An 18,624-nucleotide genomic window follows, 5' to 3' on the forward strand; every position below is an offset into this window, starting at 1 on the left:
GCAAAGCTGGAACTACATCAAGGTTCCCTAAAGACATAACAATCTTTAAAGCCTTTTCCACTTAATGAAAATTAACGCGGCAGAATATTATTTGACTGTGTAATCCAGCCACAAGTATATATGCCTACATTGCTTAACCTGTTGATGACCTTCTTATCTGTTTTTGTCCTAAAACTTTTGACAATTCAATCTATTTTTTATAAATGCTGTACTCAATAATGACAGAAAAACAAAAAATTATCAATTAAAATACAATTACCAATATGGTGTACCAATAAAAGACTTCCGTTTGGCAATTGTAGCAGTTATCTGTGCAGATACGCCAAAGTCAGCTATTAAAAAAATGAGAAATATTTTTTTTAGAAAACTGAAAGTAAAATTATTTAAGGCAACATGAGAAGAATTGTTTATTATTTGTATTAAACTAACTTCACAGAAATATGAGATATTCTTAAACATCACATTAAAAATTATGGACTAGTATTAAAATATCACAAAGTAGTCAAATATTTATCATAGCCAAACAGATTCCCATATAACCCCACATAAATCAAATGACAGCAAAAAGTCAAGATCAAATAATTTTGATGAGAAAAGACAGCTGAGAGAATCTAACTTGCTGGATTTAATAATAATATAATTTCAAATTCCCAGGACCTGAAATTCAAGGAATATCACTGGAAGGGACCTTAAACAGTAATATATTCTATTCACTTCCTATAACACCCATGATGACTGATATCAAATAAGCCAATAAATCTATTGGTAAATCTATCTAGCTTGAAAAGACATCCAATATGTGGAATCTAAAAATCAAAATAAACAAACAATCAAAACAGAAACAAACTCACAGATACAGAGAACAAACTGATGGCTGCCAAATGGGAGGGGAGTTAGAGGGCAGGGTGAGAAAGGTGAAGGGATTAAGAAGTACAATTTAATAGTTATAAAACAGTCATGAGGATGTAAAGTACAGAATAGGGACTATAGTTAATAACAACATTGTAATAAATATGCATAGTGCCAGGTCAGTTGTAGATTTATCAGAGGAAATCAATTTTTTAAGTTATATAAATGTCTAACCACTATACGATACACCTGAAACTAATATAATATTGAATGTCAACTGTAATTGACAAAAAAAAAAAAAAGAAAGAAAATACACTCAAACAGAATATTCCCAAAAATCTTGCCTTAGCAATGTATTCTAATACCAATACCAATCACTATCAGGAAATTTCTTTTCATGTAGGATTGTTGTTTTTCTTTAAGAATGTTGAGTTCTAATATTTTCTAGTTTTTTAATGATTTCTAAATCCTTATCGACTAAGATATATATGGGACATCTTTGAATAAGGCACATAATATTGACATAAAATATTAAACTGCTGATAGGAACTGTTCATTAACTACCAATAATTAGATAACTGCTTTTCCTATATTTAGAGGTGGCTTAGGAAAATTTTATTATATGTTAATTAGATATATAATTAGTCCTATAATAGGCTAAACTTTAATTCACTTTTATAAAATATTTATATTTTATAAAACATAGTTCAAAATAACTTTCATATTTATTAAATACTTCATTTGGCATCTAAATGAAGTACTTATAAGATACTTTGTTTATAAAACTACTATATTTGTACATTTCCTATCTTAAACTTTGTTTATAAAACTATATGTTTCCCGTCTTAAACTTTCAAATTAAATTATCAAGGTTTTGAATTCTATTTTAATCATAAACTGACAACCAAAAGTTATGGTTGAAATAAAGCAACATTCAGCACCTAAATTACATTCTTATATAAGTAATACTGCATTTTATTTTAAAAGCTTATGTAAAGAATGTAGGATTTGGGGCATTATTGATTTTTGGCTTTTGTTTGTTAACCTTAGTTTTTGGTTACCAGGTAATTTGTACAGATTTCTTACTAGAGGTCACAATCCTGGGGTTAGAGGAGAAAGAATACCCAAAAGGTACGACTTCACTATATCTTTACAACAAATCTGTCATATGTGAAGGGCAGATTCAATCCCCATTTAAAAGAAGAGGAAACAAATAGAGGGAGGTTACATATACCCCACAATGAGATTTCCACCTGAAAATACATAGATGCTGCTAGGGGAGGGGAAACCTAGTCTTACACAGGAAAATATAAACTTACTAGTTTTGGAATAAATATGTGCAAGTGACAAAATTTTAATTTACTTACCCAATTTCACATGACCATTATCCGTTAACAGAATGTTAGCTCCCTTCAAAGTGAGAACATTTTAGTTAAAGTAGGAAACATTTTATTAGGTAGCACATATAATATACATGTTTAAAATAATGACATGTGGCAACCTTAGACCTAGAAATACTTAAAATTTAAAGTATGTCCAATTAAAATGTTGTCATTATATTCATAGGAAAATTTACTATCCACCTTTTAGGCAATTTGACTATGGTTATAAAATGTTCTGCCTTGCCAAAAGCTGCTATTAACATAATATGAATGTTATTATGAAAGTGATATGAGTTTTCATCTAAATGTTAATTTCTTATGGATCAAACACTGTCAGTGCACTAAAATGTTACCTTATCCTGGCATTTTCAATTCCTTGTATTACATTCTAAACTTGATTGCTATTCCCTGTTCAAAAATAGAAACAAATCTTCAACTTGTCAGTTGAACCAGTGCTGGTATGTAGACTGAATCTTGCTTCTTATTAGTATGTGAGATTGTCTATCCTTAATATGTCGGCCCTGAGTTGAGGACCATTCGGGATGTAAACAACTAGGCAGAAGCCCACGGAATTAAAATGTCACCCGTCTGCATGACTGCGAGATAAAAGAAAAACATATATTGGTCTGTGTCCCCACTTCGGGCATGGAAGCTCCTGAAACCCTTATAAATTCGTCAGTGACATGAGCACTAGCAGCATCCTTGTTCTAATATTTGGTCTTTGACCCCAGTTCTTGACACAGCGCTCCTGAAACCATTGTAATTTCCTGGGTGATAAGCCTGTTTTCTGTTCTAACGAAGCAACTCTAGGTGGGCTCCCGGATGAGGGCTGGTCACTGGAAAGACCAAGCCATGATTAGAAGTTTGGAATTTTCAGCCTCACCCCTATTCCCTGAAGAAGGGAGAGGGCTAAAAATGGAGTTAATGATAGATCATGTGAGGAAGCCGTCATAAAATCCCAGCAGCACAGGGTTTGGAGAGCTTTTGGGCTGATGAACATGTCTGTGGAGGTGCTTGGAGAATGGTGCTTCAGACAGGGCATGGAAGATCTGTGCTTCTTCCCACACACCTTGCCCTACGCATCTCTTCCATCTAGACGTTCATCTGTATCTTTTATCATATCCTTAAATAAACTTGTAAATGTTAAGTGTTTTCCTGAGTTTTGTGAGCCGCTCTAGCAAATTAATTAAACCCAAGGAGGGAGTCTTTGAAACCTCCAATCTAGAGATAATTGGTCAGAAACACAGATGATAACCTGAGCTTGCGAATGGCATCTGAAGTTGAGTGTGTGTGTGTGTGATTGGGGGCGGGGCGGGGGGGGCAGCACAGTCTTGTGGGACTGAGCCCTTTAACTTGTAGGATCTGATGTTATCTCCAAGTAGATAGTATCAGGATTGAGCTAAATTATAGGACATCAAGCTGATGCCACAGAAAACTGCTTGTTTGGGGGAAAAAACCTCCGTACATTTGGTGACCAGAAGTGTCAGAAGTGAAGTGTTCTGTTTGAGTAGTAAAGGAGACTCATAGGAAAGAAACACAGTATGGAAGAACTGGGTTTTTCCCTATATAGAAAGGAAAAAACTGAATTTTTTCCATTACAATGACCTACTAGCATTTTATCCATTTTTGCTTCTTGACCTAAATTCAAAGATAATAACTACTTTACCTTCAATGAGCTCAAAGCTTTTGAACGAGGTAGAAATACCTGTCTCCCAAAGGTACCGCAGGCTTTCTATTTATTTTTGCCTTTTCTGCAACTTTTAAATGAGCAAGCAAAAGTAAGCAACCTCTTTAGTCCAGGGTGCCATCAATCATGTAATGATAATCTTAGGGGAAAAAATACTAGAAAACCCCCTCCCACCCAAAAAAGAGGAAAAAAGTAACAGAAGCTTGCATCCCATGAGATTACTGCAGCTCTATAGAATAACGGCAGAAATGAGAAAAAGGAGAGAGCAGGGACTATCACTGGGGTTTTAACTTGATGTAGGCCCCAGCTATCCAGACTTCCACCACCATCTTACGTTTGGTCTTTCCCCAGCTCCAGATTAATTTTCCTAAATTACAGCTTATATTATGTCACCTGCACCCTATGGCCTTTGAGGCTTCCTATCATCTATCCATCCAAACCTTTCTCCCTGAGACACTACTAGCAACCAGGTGCTATTCTGAGCTCTGAGGTTATAGTACTGAATAAGTTCCAGCTCTCATGGAGTTCATATCCAAGCAGGAGGGAAAGAAAATCTAAAAATGAGAGCACATACACACACACACGAATGAGTAAACCAACAAATGATTCAAAGCTAGGTAGAGATAAATACATGGAATAGAGATAAGGCAGGCAAGGAAGGCCTGTCTATGGCAGTGATATCTGAGCAGAGATCTGGAGAAAGTGAGGGTACAGAGAGAGCCATGCCAAAGTCTGGGAGAAGAACATTCCAGGAAGAGGAAATACAAAGCCCTCGGGCGAAAATGAGCTCAATATAGTCCAAGAACAGCAAATTTAGTGTGGCTAGAACAGAATGAGTAAGATGGAGAGGAGTGTGACATGAAGTGATAGAGAAAAGTAAGGGCCAGGTCATCATCAACCTCATCAGCCATGGTAAAACATCTGGATTTTATACTGTATGATGGGTGGTTTATAAGCAGGAGTGATGAGATCTGATAGTAAAAGGTCACTTTGGATACAAGGTGAAGTGACCATAGAACCACTCAAGACCAGGAGCAGGGAGGCCGGTTAGAAGGCTATTACCAAAGTCCAGGTGAGGTACAATATTCTGGTGGTTCAAACAAGGGTAGAAAAGGTGGCAATGGTCAGAATCTACCTAATGAGGCCCAAATTCGGAAGTCTGGCACACAAGCCTTTGCACAGTGGAGCATCACACCACTCAGCCAACTCCACCTCCTAGTATCTCACACATTCGCTTCTTTTCAATAATATGATACAGCTCTTATGCTTTCTAAACTGACCCCACACTTTCTGGCATCTGTATTTTTGCTCACATTGCTCCCTCTGCTTAGAAGGCTTCCGACCTCTGTTTCTGACAAAAATCTGTCAGTCCTTCCAAATCTGAGTGCCAGTGATAGAGAACCTTTCTTGATTTACTCAAAATTCTTATGATCTCCTCTCCCTTTCAACTCCAAAGCTCTTTGCTTATGTCTTTTAAGTGGTTTATGAAAAATACTTAAAGTAGAGGATCTCAGCAGGTGATCTGAGAGTCCACTGAAATTTCATGCAAAATTTGAAGGCATGTGCATAAGGGCATTTTTTTGAGGAAAGACTCCAAGTCTTTCAACAGTGGCTCAAAGAACACCACAAAATTCACCCCTCCCTCCTGCCCAAAAGTTAAGAAGCTTTATGCTAAAGAAAACTTCAGAAAACAAAATTGGGTGAAAAGAAGTAGGAGAAAAGATGGATGAGAAAGAAGAGAAAAGAAAAATTAATGAAAGGAGAAAATATCTAAGTTGGGGAGATGTCAGTATCTTTAGAAGTAACCTCCGGAGTCCTGACACAGCACCTGGTTTACCAGAGCTAACCCAGCAGATCCAGTGCACCTGCTTTCCTCTGTCAATTAAATGAAAGACCATCAGAAAATGCCAAGGTTTAATTTATCCATTTGGATACATTATTAATGATAACTCCTTGATTGCCAAAGTTTACTATAATATTCAAAGCATGAAACTTCCTAAAAACCATAACTTGATGAAAGCTATAAAACTAATTTGCATTTTACAAATAAGTAACTAAAAATATGCTAAAATGGGCTATTAAAATATTAATCCACAATTGTAGGCTTTAACAGGCTGATTTTTATAGTATATGAATTGTATCTCAATAAGTGCTATAAAAAAGTAGTAAGATCCTTAAAAGTATCACTTAATTTTATTATAACATATTTCAGATAACAAATTCATAACCAATAGAACAATCAAGACAATTTTGGTCAACAGTTTGATCAGACTACTTAAAAATGAAGAGAGGGTCATTAGGTTGAACATATGATGTATACCTTTATATCTCTGTGCATTTTTCCTTTACTGTGAAGATAGTATAATCCCTGGAGTTTAAAAAAAACAAAACAGAACAACAACAAAAAACAGAAAAATTAAATTGAGTAGTATTTGAGTAGTATTGTCTGTTTTTTATTTACTCATTACAGAAAGTCTTACAGTAATCACTAATTTATTTACTGAAATGTCCTAGTAGACAAAAGAATCAAGAAAATGCAAAAGGCAAAGGTCAGTTTTTTAAAACTAACATACTGATTTTTCTAAGACAAATAATTTTCACTAAACTCTGTAAATAGTTTGAAATAACTTAAAAAGTGTATGTGCAATTAGTATCAGAATAAGTTTCAATTACCATGGAGTGCTAAATTTTCAAGCCTTTCTTTGGTATTAAGAGGAATATGAAACCGTAAAATAACAAATCCATAGCACTGAAATTTTAGGAGTTTATATTATCATCCTGAAACTTTAAAGTACTTATGTGCCAATATAATTTGAATTTATTACACAAAATTTAAAAATGTACTAACATTCAAGAGTTTAGTAAACTAGAATATTTTATCCTTACTTAAAAGGTAATGCACAATTAAACATTCCTTTTAATAAAGAATGTTACTTTTTAATTAGCATTGGCTTACCTGTAGTGTTTCTCTGCTAACATACGCAATTTGCAGTTCTGAAAGAGGTCCTGTTACTGTAAGAAAATTAACATTAGTAGAATTTGTCAAAGCATGTTTTCCAAAAGTGACATTTTACAAGTTCACTAAGCAACAGGCTTAATATACCTAAATAATTCTAAAATGCAAGCTCCATGAGGGCCCATTTTTAAAAATCTGATTGGTTCATTGTTGTATCCCCAGTATTTAGAACAGTGCCTAGCATGGAAAAGCTGCACAATAAATGTTTATAGAACAAATATAAGACGGAAATAGTCTCCAAAATTAATTATATTTTCATTTTTATACCTCACTGATAACTGTTATTTCTTAAATGTTAAAAGAAACAAAGCATGGTCAAGAAGTTTAGCTTTAATTAAAGCTTTTTAAAAATTGATGTTAAAAAAATGATGTTACATGTATTATGACTAGTTTAAAGTCACTATTTTTCAATAAATTTGAAAAGTAAAGGCCATTTCTTTATTCATTCTTTATTCAAACTATTATTCAATAATAAGCAGTATCAATAGTTTGGCCTATGGATTACCAGATGATTTTCTGCAGATATTTTATATATGTATGTATCACATACCAAAACATAAATGGAATCATATTACACATACAATTCTGAAACCTGTCTTTTCCACTTATCATGGACACCTTTCCACATCAATACATACAGCTTAATCATATAATATTTGAAAAATATTTCTCTGTGTGCATCTATCCACGATGGAAGACAATTAAGTATTTTTCTCTTTTTAAATATTAAATCACTTTTAAAAAATACGTTAGATGGGAGAGAATATTCTAGAAATTAAATTAAATTCCAATGATGGAATCTTTTGCTAGACAGTGACCTACACCGAGATGTACTGAAGTGAAATGGAAACAGTAAAATTTCTATCCCAATAAATAGTCTCTTTACAATCAGTCCCTAAAATTACTTAAGCGGCCGCAAGCTAGATATACGAGTTCAAGTTCTCTGTGTAAAAAATGAGAAAAATCTTCCAAAATATTTGGAAATTGACATCATGAACTATTAAGACATTATTTTATTTTACATTAATAAAAAAGGACACCTCCAAGCAAAAGAATAAACCCACTCTGCAGTTTGTGAGAGTAACCCATTAACAGAACCAGAACAGAAAAGGGAAAGAAAAGACAGTAAAATTTTTATTTTACTTTACAAGTCTTTCTTATATACTACTCCATTGAAATCCCAATGAAAAATGTTTTAATAATTTTTTAATTAATTCCCTAGAATCTAGCATTTAAGACAGTAAACATTCAATTGATGCTTCTTGAATACATGAGAAGAAAATCAATTATCTTTGTATTAACACTACTCATTTATTAACTAGATATTCTTTTGGTTTAGTATTAACCATCAAGGCCTTTGCATGTCGTCTACAAGTCTGAGTTTGAAATTTTGGACTAACTAAACATAATATGACTTCTTTAGAATTAGCAAATAAATTCAACAGTGTATAATTTTCTATCCTATGAAGCAAATGCTTCTTTTACCGATATATATCTGAAATACCTTTATGAAGCCAAATGATACAATGATAAAACTTTCCTCAAAACATTGTTTTCATACAGTAAACAACTATATTTTAAGAAATTCTATTTAATCTCTATAAAATATAACTTTGGCTTACCATGATAAATATCCTGTAAAGAACCACCTCCACAAAACTCCATGCAAATCCAAAGTTTATCTCGCCTATAATGAGAAAATAAGCATGTAACACATTTTCATGATTAAAATTATTTCAGGTAATGAGTATTTTAAAGTTGTATGTTATAACCTTGGAAACCCATAAATGCAGTGTGTCAAGAAAAAGGCTAATCTTTACGAGTAAATGAATTCCCTAATATAATGTCTTATTATATAACTTAACCCAAGATTTTAATCGTTAAAATATACCATTTATAGGATATAAAGATGTCATCAGGCACATCCAAATGAGAGAAAATTTCCCTTTAGTTAAAAACTAAACCCCCAGTTTATCCAGCTACACCATGACAGTATTATACAAGTTAAATGTTAATTAGAAGCCTCAAGCCAAAAATTATGTAGAAGATTCATCGCAGAATGGCAATACATCTCAAAGTCTATCACTTTCATAGCACTGTCATCAACAAAACAGACAAAACATAAACTTTACCCTCATATCCAGATTCAACAAAGATCTTTCCAAAATAATATGTTAAAATTTATCACTCATTTATCTTTAGATAGCATTTCTCTCTTACACCCACATTGTAAGATAGTCATAGGAGAAATAATTAGCAAAGATATAACAGATTATTCCTTTGTTCATTCCTTTGTTCGATCATTCATTACTTCATCTCAAAATGGACGAGGAAATGCACTATGCTCAGGGGGCAGAGATGGAACAGAAAGTCTCTGAACTCAGCAATATCAGGCTAATGGGGAAGAAAGACTTGGCCTTAACAATACGTCTGTCCCTCTCACTACTGCATTCACATGCATAGAATAGCCAGCAAATGAGTATTTATTCCACAAGTGAATGAATGCATAAGTGACTGCAAAAATAAATTGGTCAGATAAAAGGTCAGCAGACTGTGGCCAGTGAGCCACAGTCTACCTGATTTTATATAGCCCAGGAACTAAAAATAGTTTTTTTAATTTTTAAATGGTGGGGGGTGGGGGGAATCAGAATAATATTTCTTGACATGTGACAATTATATGAAATTCCAATTTTAGTGTTTTATTGGAATACAATCACACTCATTCATTTATGTATTATCTGTGGCTGCTTTTGTATTAAAACAGCAGAGCTGAGGAGTCGTGACAGAGACAAACACACAACGCTCATGAAGCCTAAAATATGTACTACTATATGGTCCTTTACAGAAAAGGTTTGCTGACCTCTGGATAAGATTATAATTTGATCAGTGCATAATTCAAGCATGCCTGAGAACTCACAGGTAAGAATGACTAGGAAAGTCAAAGGAAGATTTTTAGGGAGGAGATAATATTTGAGTTGGGTCTTGGAGTTAAAATAGGAATTCACCACTGAGAACCGCTGCTCTAAAACATTTTCACACCTGCTGCATGTGAATCTTTCATGTAAATTGCCTGTGTCAAGTGCTTAATTACACAGGCAGCCGGGACTTCACATATCTTACAAAATCAACTGAATAGATGTTTTAGGGTCTGCTCAGAATAACATGCAAACTGTTTAGTAAAGGACTTAAAATATAGCACAATAAACGTAAGCTGTTTTGTACTTCTTTTGTTATAATTTATCTTGTAGAGTATTTATGTAAGTCACCTTAAACTGTTCCTGGAATTTGGTGGTGTAAATAAAGAAAATGGACTTTTAATTTTTTTAAGAAAAAACAAAAGAGATGAGACTGATTTGATATGATTACTTACTGAAAGTCATGCTAATCACCTTACTTATAAGTGCTCACTAATTATCTAATTAATAATTTATCTTAAATATCTGCTGGGGGCTGATGACTGACATCAAGTTCAATAGTATATATTTTCTAGATACCATCTTTTCTTTTCCTTTGAAAATTGGTCATTGCTGATCACTAGTCTTTTAACACCTTTCCCATTTGTCAAAAGGCACTCACTGATAGTGGATGACAACCACATTTGCTAAATTTTCAGTATATATAATGAAACATAATTTGTATAAATCTAAAAGCTTTATTCACTTAAAATGTCTAGCTGATCTATAATTATCTACTCACCTATCTTGTGCTTCAATTCCTTGTTAATAATGCTTTTCCTATCCGTTAGTTTGAAAAGAATTCTCCTTGGTAGAGAAAAATGGACATAGGAAACACGTTCTCTGCTTTCTTATATATTTCAATATCACACCATCTTCTATTTGAAGCTAGTCTATTCCCCTTTTCCCCACCTTGCTTAGAAACATAATTTTCTATTCATTATATATAAAATGATGTCCAAAAATCAGAATTATATATATAGACATAAATACTTTTTATTTTTTAAGATGTCTAAAATGCTTTACCTTTATAACATTCTATTTAGCTAAGTCTGGTATTATCAAAAAAGCTTGAATATTCAGTCTATTAGAAAAATAACTTCCATCTATTCCATGAATCTCTCTCTTGCGATGATAAATCTGTATTTGCTTTTGGTCATTCACCACGCCGGCTGCCTAACAGGGAAGGACTTAAGTCAATCAGCCAATTTTATGCAGGCCAACAAATTATAACATTTTTGCCCCTAGGTGTCTGAATTGAAATAAAATTAACCATTGAGGTAAATATTCAGTGTATCACCATTAATTTCCTGACCCTACAAATCCTTAGAATTCTTTTTTCTTATACGGTAAAATTATCTATCTTAAAAGAACTAGAAAAATAAGTGTGAGGGGCAAGTTCACTATTTTCATCTTTTAGTTCGATGTTTACTGCAGCATACAGGAATTACTATCCTGAGAACTTTTCCACTGAACTGAGAATCTTATAATTTCTAAAACACACTTTTCAATCTTCCCAGACTTTGTAACACATCACAGACTTAAAACTCCTTGAACAAACTAAGTATAATTATTTATATATTTTACCCAAATGTAACATGATTTAAAAAGTAAAATAAAGCGTGAGCAAGATCTCTAAGAATCAGCAGCTCTAAAATGTCCCACACTGTTGTACATTGTGTGTAATTAGGCACTTAATAAACATAAGCTTTAATTATACAGAAGAGCAGACAGAGTAGGGAAGGCCTTTGTTAAGAGTACTGGGTGTTGTTTCATAGGAGCTCAATCTCAGTGTTCCTTTGAGAAGTAAGCACAGCTACCCTGGTATAAAATAGGCTTCTAAAAGTAATTGTATTCTGGTCATCTATTCAGTAAATTCATAGGGTAAATCCGATTCCCCAAGGAGGAAATTTATCAATAATCAAATCACATTAGTTCAAGTGTTTCAAATTTTATGTCTAAATTTGTTGTAATAGGGTCTAATGGCAACAAGATAGATGGAAGAAAGTCACTAGCAACAGTATATATTTTAGAGAACTTGTATCAAGTTCAAACAAATAAGCTCCTTGCCTTTTGTAAAATCACTCAGTAATGAGAAAGACCCAAGAAACCATGCTCCCTGTGAGACTAAATCTGGCCTTCTTGGTTAAGCAGTACAGTATACCAAAAAGACAGCTGGCCTAGATCGCGGCAGGGCCAGGTTGAAGTACCAGTGCCAACAATGAGTAGTTTGATAACTTGAAGTCATTTATCCAACTCCATTTCCTCATCTGTAAAAAAACAGTGGGCTATGTAACAAGATCTCTCAGTCCCTTTCAGCTAGAACACCGTACTAATCTAATCATTAGCATTCCATACTCCAAATTTGGTTTGGTCTGGACGTTAGGGAATAACTGAAGAATCTCTATAGAAGAAAAGAGCTGGAAAAGGGAGGATTAATTGCTGTTCTATATTATACTACCATTTGTTTTCATATCACTTTCATCAGCTATTCCAGTTACAGAATAAAATCATCTATTTAAGCCAGTATTTCCTATCTTAGATCATACAACACCAAACAAACATAGTTCTACTAAAAATACGACCCTTATTTTGTCTGTTTTACTTTGGTTTCTGAGCAATTTTTCCCTTTGTATTCTACTTGAATTAAAATAAAAGTACCTTTAAAAAAAATCATCAGACTATACACAATATATAAATTTATGCATTTTGCTGTATATACATTATGCTTCAAATTTGAAACTTTACTTTAAAAAAGGATATTCAAAATATAGTCAGAATACACATTTACTGAAATCTAAAAGTACAATTTTTAAAAATCATAACCTCAAACTGGCTGTCAATGTAGTTATGTCTAGATGTGAAGGTTAGTGGGTGTTACTAAAGTCTATGCCGAGACTTACCAACAAAAATGGATACAAATCCAAGAGGAATTCTGCATTTCAGTGGTTAACAAGATCAAACGTTATGTTACCTAACCTATATGAGCAAGTTCTTGCCTACGTAACCCAGAAAGTCAAATGTCTAGTTTAGTTTCATATTGGGGTTTAGTTTCGTATTGCTGGTGATGGGTAGGGGGTGTTGGAAGTGTATTTGGTTGACTCTTTTGGCAAGGAGATAGTAAAGCTAAGCCAAAAGTGATGTGATTCATGAGCACAGTATCACAGAAAGAACTAGGACCCTACTTTGTCAACAACTTGAAGTGGAACTATAAACTAAATACTTAATGTTAAACTCTCTCAAGCATTTTATTTGTAAAATGGAAATAATATCTACCATAGAGTCACAATGTTTTTGAAAAGATCAAATGCTAACAGTGTTGTTGAAAAGATCGTGAGATGCCAGCATGATGGTACTTAAAAATACTAAGTAGTAGTAATAGCAGTTAACATTTAACATTATCACATTCTAAGCACTGTTCTTAGCACTTTACATGTATTTACCCATTATCCTTGTAGCTACACCATCATGTAAATACTATTATTATCCCCATTTTATAGATGAGGAAACGGAGGCACAGAGTGATTAAGTAATTTGACGTAAGGCACAAAATTAAAAGTGATGGAGTCAGGGTACAAGCTCTTAAGTACCAAGTACACCAGTGTCTCCACAGCAAAAAGAACATGCTCATCTCACCATACCAAAGTTGCCATTTAACGGATGGGGCTATCCTGGAATAACAGGTTAGGCTTTGCATGGTCCCATAGTTCTAGAAGACTGAGACCATGTTTAAGAAATAGCTTAGATCAATGTCTCTGGGGAAACATAAAAATTCTTTAAAAGACCCGTTTGCTCTTGGGGAAAACTGTAAAGCTTCTCCCAACTGAGTCTAGGTAGGTCATTCTGTAAGAACCAGTAACAGTAAAACAAATTGTTGTGATGATTTTAATATACTGGAAGCAGATGATTATTTATATCATTAACTTAACCAGTTTTTGTTTCTTTGAGCTGATACAATAACTACCTGTGCTGGGTTTGTTCCATAAATTAAAAATTGATGCAAAAACTGTGTTAGGTTACTGTTTGAACCACTCACCATTAAAGTAATTTTAAATTGGCTTTTAAAAAATCCATTTAAAATGTTTAATAGTCATTGATATAGGGGTAGCAGTACCTGTCCCTATAAGAACTAAAGTCTCCATTAAACCCACCCTTTAACCTTAATGAAGGTGGCAATCAAAGCTCTCCAAGAGTGGTTAGAATCAAGAAGAGCTGGTCCAGATGGCTTTCACAGGCTGGAAGCAAGAGAGGGCAAAAGTGCCCAGTTTCTCCTTATACTGTGTCTACATCAGAAGAGTTAAAGTGCTTTATACCTGGATCATACGAGACTGTGAGCTGCAGTAAGTTACATCCTTACATACCCTACAGTATATCAAAGCAAACCTGAAGAGTTTTTTTAATACATGAGAAAACATTCACCAATCCTCCCTTTGGAAGGAACCTTAAAAACAACCAGGTCACAGTATTCAACTCACAGTTGCATATAAAAGTGAATGGAAAAAAGTGATTTGACCTTGAGGTCAACCCCTATGCAATAATGACCTGAGGAACCTGGCCTGGTCCTGCCAAACTAAAACAAGAGGTGGCAAATTCAGTCTAAGTTCACTTAAGGACCTAGAAAAATAAGAAATTAGTGAAATAATTATAGGTCCTAGTCCTTTGGACAAAATAAAGGGAAAAGATGATGCAATACTCTGAGGCTAGAAGCACAAAAGAAAAAACTTTCTAATAACATAACAGAAAGAGATGCTCCTGGCTTTCTAATTCATTCAAGTCTAGGAAAGGGGCAACAGAATGGCATATTTAGATCTATCCCAGGAAGACCAACCATAAAAGTCAGTTTTTACTTGTCAGCTTCCTCACTGAAACCACATCGAGTTCCCAAGAGTACAACAGACAAATCACAGACTACGATATTAGTTACAGAATTAACATAAATTCCATTCATATGAAAATATCCTATCTTCAAAGCATGAAGAAAACTACTAAACATGGATGAGAGAGCTAAGTTTATTTTGTTAAATGTATTAGATATGGAATCATTACTGCTTTTCAAAAGGGAGACAAACAATGTACCTGAGATAGCTTCCAAAATAAGCAACAATATTTGGGTGTTTACAGTCTTTCATCATAATAATTTCTTGCTGCACAACTGCAAAGTCTTCTCCTAGAATAAAAAACAAGCACGTTGAATATTTAATAGGTAAGTTTCAAAATGTCCATTTATTTCAAAATATAATAAATGTTATTGATACTACTTTTAATGATAACTTCAGTTCTCCCTTGACAGAAAGTAAAATACAGTAACTAAAATAATAAACTCTGGTCCCAGACTGTCTGGATTCAAATCTTAACTGTTCCTTACTAAGTTGTGTGAACTTGGGCCAGTTACTTGACCTGTGCCAACTGCTTCCTCTATAAAATAGGGATAAAAAAAATAATAATCTATCTCACAGGGCTTTTGGATGTATTAAAGTAGCTAATATATGTAAAATGCTTAGAACAGTGCCTGTCTGTGGGCAACATGGTAACCCAGCATCGCTAGAGTGTAGGCCTCTCAGCTCTCCAAAGAGCCTATGGAGGTTCATTTGATGCTCTGGTGTTTTAGGATTCCTGCCCTAACTTCAAAAAGAATTACTTCTTTGTGCTAAAATTATATAAAAAGTTTGGTAAAAAAGGAAAAAGTAATGTACATTTCCTAGTGAACTATCTGGTGATTATTTCTAAGACATAATAGCAATAATAGCAAATGCTTCAATAGCGCTCACTCTATTATACTTTGGACGAAATCATCAGATAATTCACTAGGAAACATACATTACTTTTTGCTTTTTTACCAAACAACATTTAATATAATTTTAGCACAAAGAAGTAATTCTTTTTGAAGTTAGGGCAGGAATCCCAATACACCAAGAGCGTCAAATGAACCTCCACAGGCTCTTTGGAGAGCCGAGAAGCCAGCACTCCAGCAGTGCTGGGTTACCACATGGCCCATAAACAGGCTTATTCTGTATTCGAATGCCTTGTTCCATCTATGTTGGGATGAGGAATGGAACTGTATCTGAGCCTGGTCAGACTATTAGCAAATAATCTCTCTTCTTCTGCTCCCTCTCTGCCCAAATTCCTCAAAGATCTGGCAATCCTACAGCAGAGTCACATGCTGTGGTTCCTGAATGAACACTTCTCAAAGAGAGAAACAGAAGTGCAGTGAATGCAAATGTGGTGAAGCAGAGACTGTGCAGAAGGAGAACAAATGGAAGCGCTTACAATTAAATCAAAGTAGCTTTGTATTACTAAGTCAGTTCTTAAAGTGTTATATGCTATGAATAGCTTGATTAAACATATATTAGAGGCATAATAAAAAAACATTAGTCTTTCAAAGTACTGCTCAAATCCTAAGTATGAGTTTGTTATAGCAAGCCCTGACATTTCTGGCCTTGGTGTTTTCCTGTTGTTGGGCTTGCACTAGCCCAATCATGAACCATTTGAATCCAATATCAAAACCCACCTTACCGCCCAGTTGCAAGGGAAGAAGTAATGGAGAACAGAGGGTATGTCAGGTTCTTAACTTAATTTCTGCAATGGAGTACAAAATCAAAAATCTCCAAAGAGTAGGGAATTTTTATCCCTCCAAAATTTCAGAAGAAAATCACTGAACTAGGATTCTCTTCTGAGTTCACTTCCCACCATTAAGAATTCCTGATTTTCAGTTCATTATGAAAAATCCAAGTTAGAAATAATAAAGCAAAAATGAGACTGATACCAATTTTCAGGAATACACTAAATACTTTGAAAGTTCTAAATTTTGCTTTCTCATCTGCTTCTCAATTATGATTTCCCCCAATCCGGTGAAAAGGTTGTAAGAGATCAAAGCTGATCTAGTCAGAGCGAACTCAACGATGGTCAGACAGAAGCTCTCTTTCTGGGGGTCGCAGCCCTGAGAGCTTAGCAGTCATCACATCCTCAAAGGGAACCAGCTTTAGCATAAGGATGATTTGGCGAAAACATTGAAGAGAAACAGGAAAAGGGGGTGGGTGGCACATAATGACATAATAGAGCTACATACATACACGCATCGAGCCTCACCTGCCTCTGTAGTTTTCAGATATTCCTATACATAAACAATACAGTCCCTGTTTAAGCCGCCTTGAGCTGCGGTTTCTGTTACTCACAACTGCAAGCACCACAACTTCTACAGTGATGGTTGTGCATATCCCTGCCCTTATGACACTGGCTCTATGTCCTCACTAGCACATCAGGTTCTCTAGGACGGGAGTATTTCACAGAGTAAACAGCCAAAACAGCTATTCAATGACCTGTCAACTAATTAAATTTTTCTAGTCAAAGTCACCACCATTTCTTATTGCCAGCACAATTCATATACACACACTGCTCAATGGATGAATCCCTGTAGTTAGGCTGCTACTTACATACACTCTCGTTTTTATACTAGGTAACAAGCTCCTTGAAGGCAGGGACCATATCGTATATCTTCTATTCTAACTAAATTGAGTGCTAAATGTTGACATTCATAAAATTAAATCATTAAACAGACACAAAACGTTGAGAATGAGGAAGGAATTGCAGATACTCATATACTAAAACCGTTGTTATTTGCTTTTTTATTTTGGGACATTATTACCTTTAAATGTGTAAATCCCTAATTTGTCCAGTATAGTTAGCCTCAAGCCCATAATAAGGTTCTAATATATTAAAGTGTGGCTAAGCAATCCACGATTAACCTTGAAAAATAATTACCACAATGATGTAAGGACTCTCTTCACCGCAGCAATAAATGCAGGACAGCACTGAAGAAACAAATGGTGGTAAGGGATCTACTAAAGTCCTCCAGGGAGATAGGAAAAGGAGCCAGATAAATAATTTCCCTGGTGTCCTGCCACTCTACGATGAGATTAAAAGGGGAGGAAGCACCTCTCCTACCTCTAGGGACAGAAAAAAACTAATGTCAAAAGCTGACAGGAAAGATGATTTGTAAAATATAACTTTGAAGTCTCATGAAAAATAGTAAAATGAGGTCTTACTGGTCTTTTCACACTTTAAAAATTTTGTTCTACAACAAATGCTGCTCTCGTGGAAATAAAACATAATACCTTATTTTCTCACTATGAACTTCCCTGCTCATCAATCTCAGTATTTTGCACTGTTTGAAAAGGAATATGTTTTCCCGTTTAGAAGGAATGAATTTCTTTCATGAGTTGCTACCTAATTCATCAGTGTTATCTATAGTTACATTCTACTTTAATAACTATTGCTCAAACAGTACTACAAACAAGTAATCACAAGCAACTTTAATTAATACTATGTTTTAGGGTGAAAAACTAAAGAACAATGGGTCAAGAATCAGGAGTCAGATCCACACATAAGAAGTGTGGCTTTGGGCAAATTATAAACACTGTGCCTACTTTTCTGCAATATGAAACATGAGTGTTAAGCTTCAGAGTATTAAGCTTCACACAGTACCTCCTTGCCACCAGGTATTTTCTATGACAAAAGTTTTGAAAGTTGTAAAATATCTGACAACCATTGAGACAGATGACCTGAAAAGTTCCGTATGGCTCTAAAATTCTGACTTTAAAACACGAAAAAGAAAGAAGAAAAAGATTCAAGACACCCATAAGGTAGACAGTTACCTTGTAAGAATTTGAAAATGAAGCCTGGAAATATATAAATATGAGTTCTATTCTACAAGCAAGCACTGACACAAGATTTCATCTT

The 18,624-nt window shown here is 34.4% G+C and overlaps 1 protein-coding gene across 5 annotated transcripts in view; it reads right to left on the bottom strand.

Annotated features, from left to right (window-relative positions):
• Positions 1–18,624, bottom strand: part of MAP4K3 (mitogen-activated protein kinase kinase kinase kinase 3) — a 141,479-nt gene that overhangs the window by 61,926 nt on the left and 60,929 nt on the right. For all 5 annotated transcript variants that reach the window (XR_012496304.1, XM_019742613.2, XM_019742638.2 and 2 more), the window contains exons 3-8: positions 14,965–15,055; positions 8,557–8,621; positions 6,875–6,930; positions 6,239–6,286; positions 2,217–2,259; positions 260–332 (exon numbers count right to left, since the gene is read on the bottom strand). Coding sequence is in view for 4 of the 5 variants with exons in the window: in XM_019742613.2 (XP_019598172.1) it covers positions 260–332; positions 2,217–2,259; positions 6,239–6,286; positions 6,875–6,930; positions 8,557–8,621; positions 14,965–15,055 (376 nt within the window). In the remaining variant the exon portion in view is untranslated. The remainder of the gene's footprint in view (positions 1–259; positions 333–2,216; positions 2,260–6,238; positions 6,287–6,874; positions 6,931–8,556; positions 8,622–14,964; positions 15,056–18,624) is intronic.

This window comes from Rhinolophus sinicus, linkage group LG05 (assembly GCF_036562045.2).
Source record: "Rhinolophus sinicus isolate RSC01 linkage group LG05, ASM3656204v1, whole genome shotgun sequence".
Classification (NCBI taxonomy): Eukaryota; Metazoa; Chordata; class Mammalia; order Chiroptera; family Rhinolophidae; genus Rhinolophus; species Rhinolophus sinicus.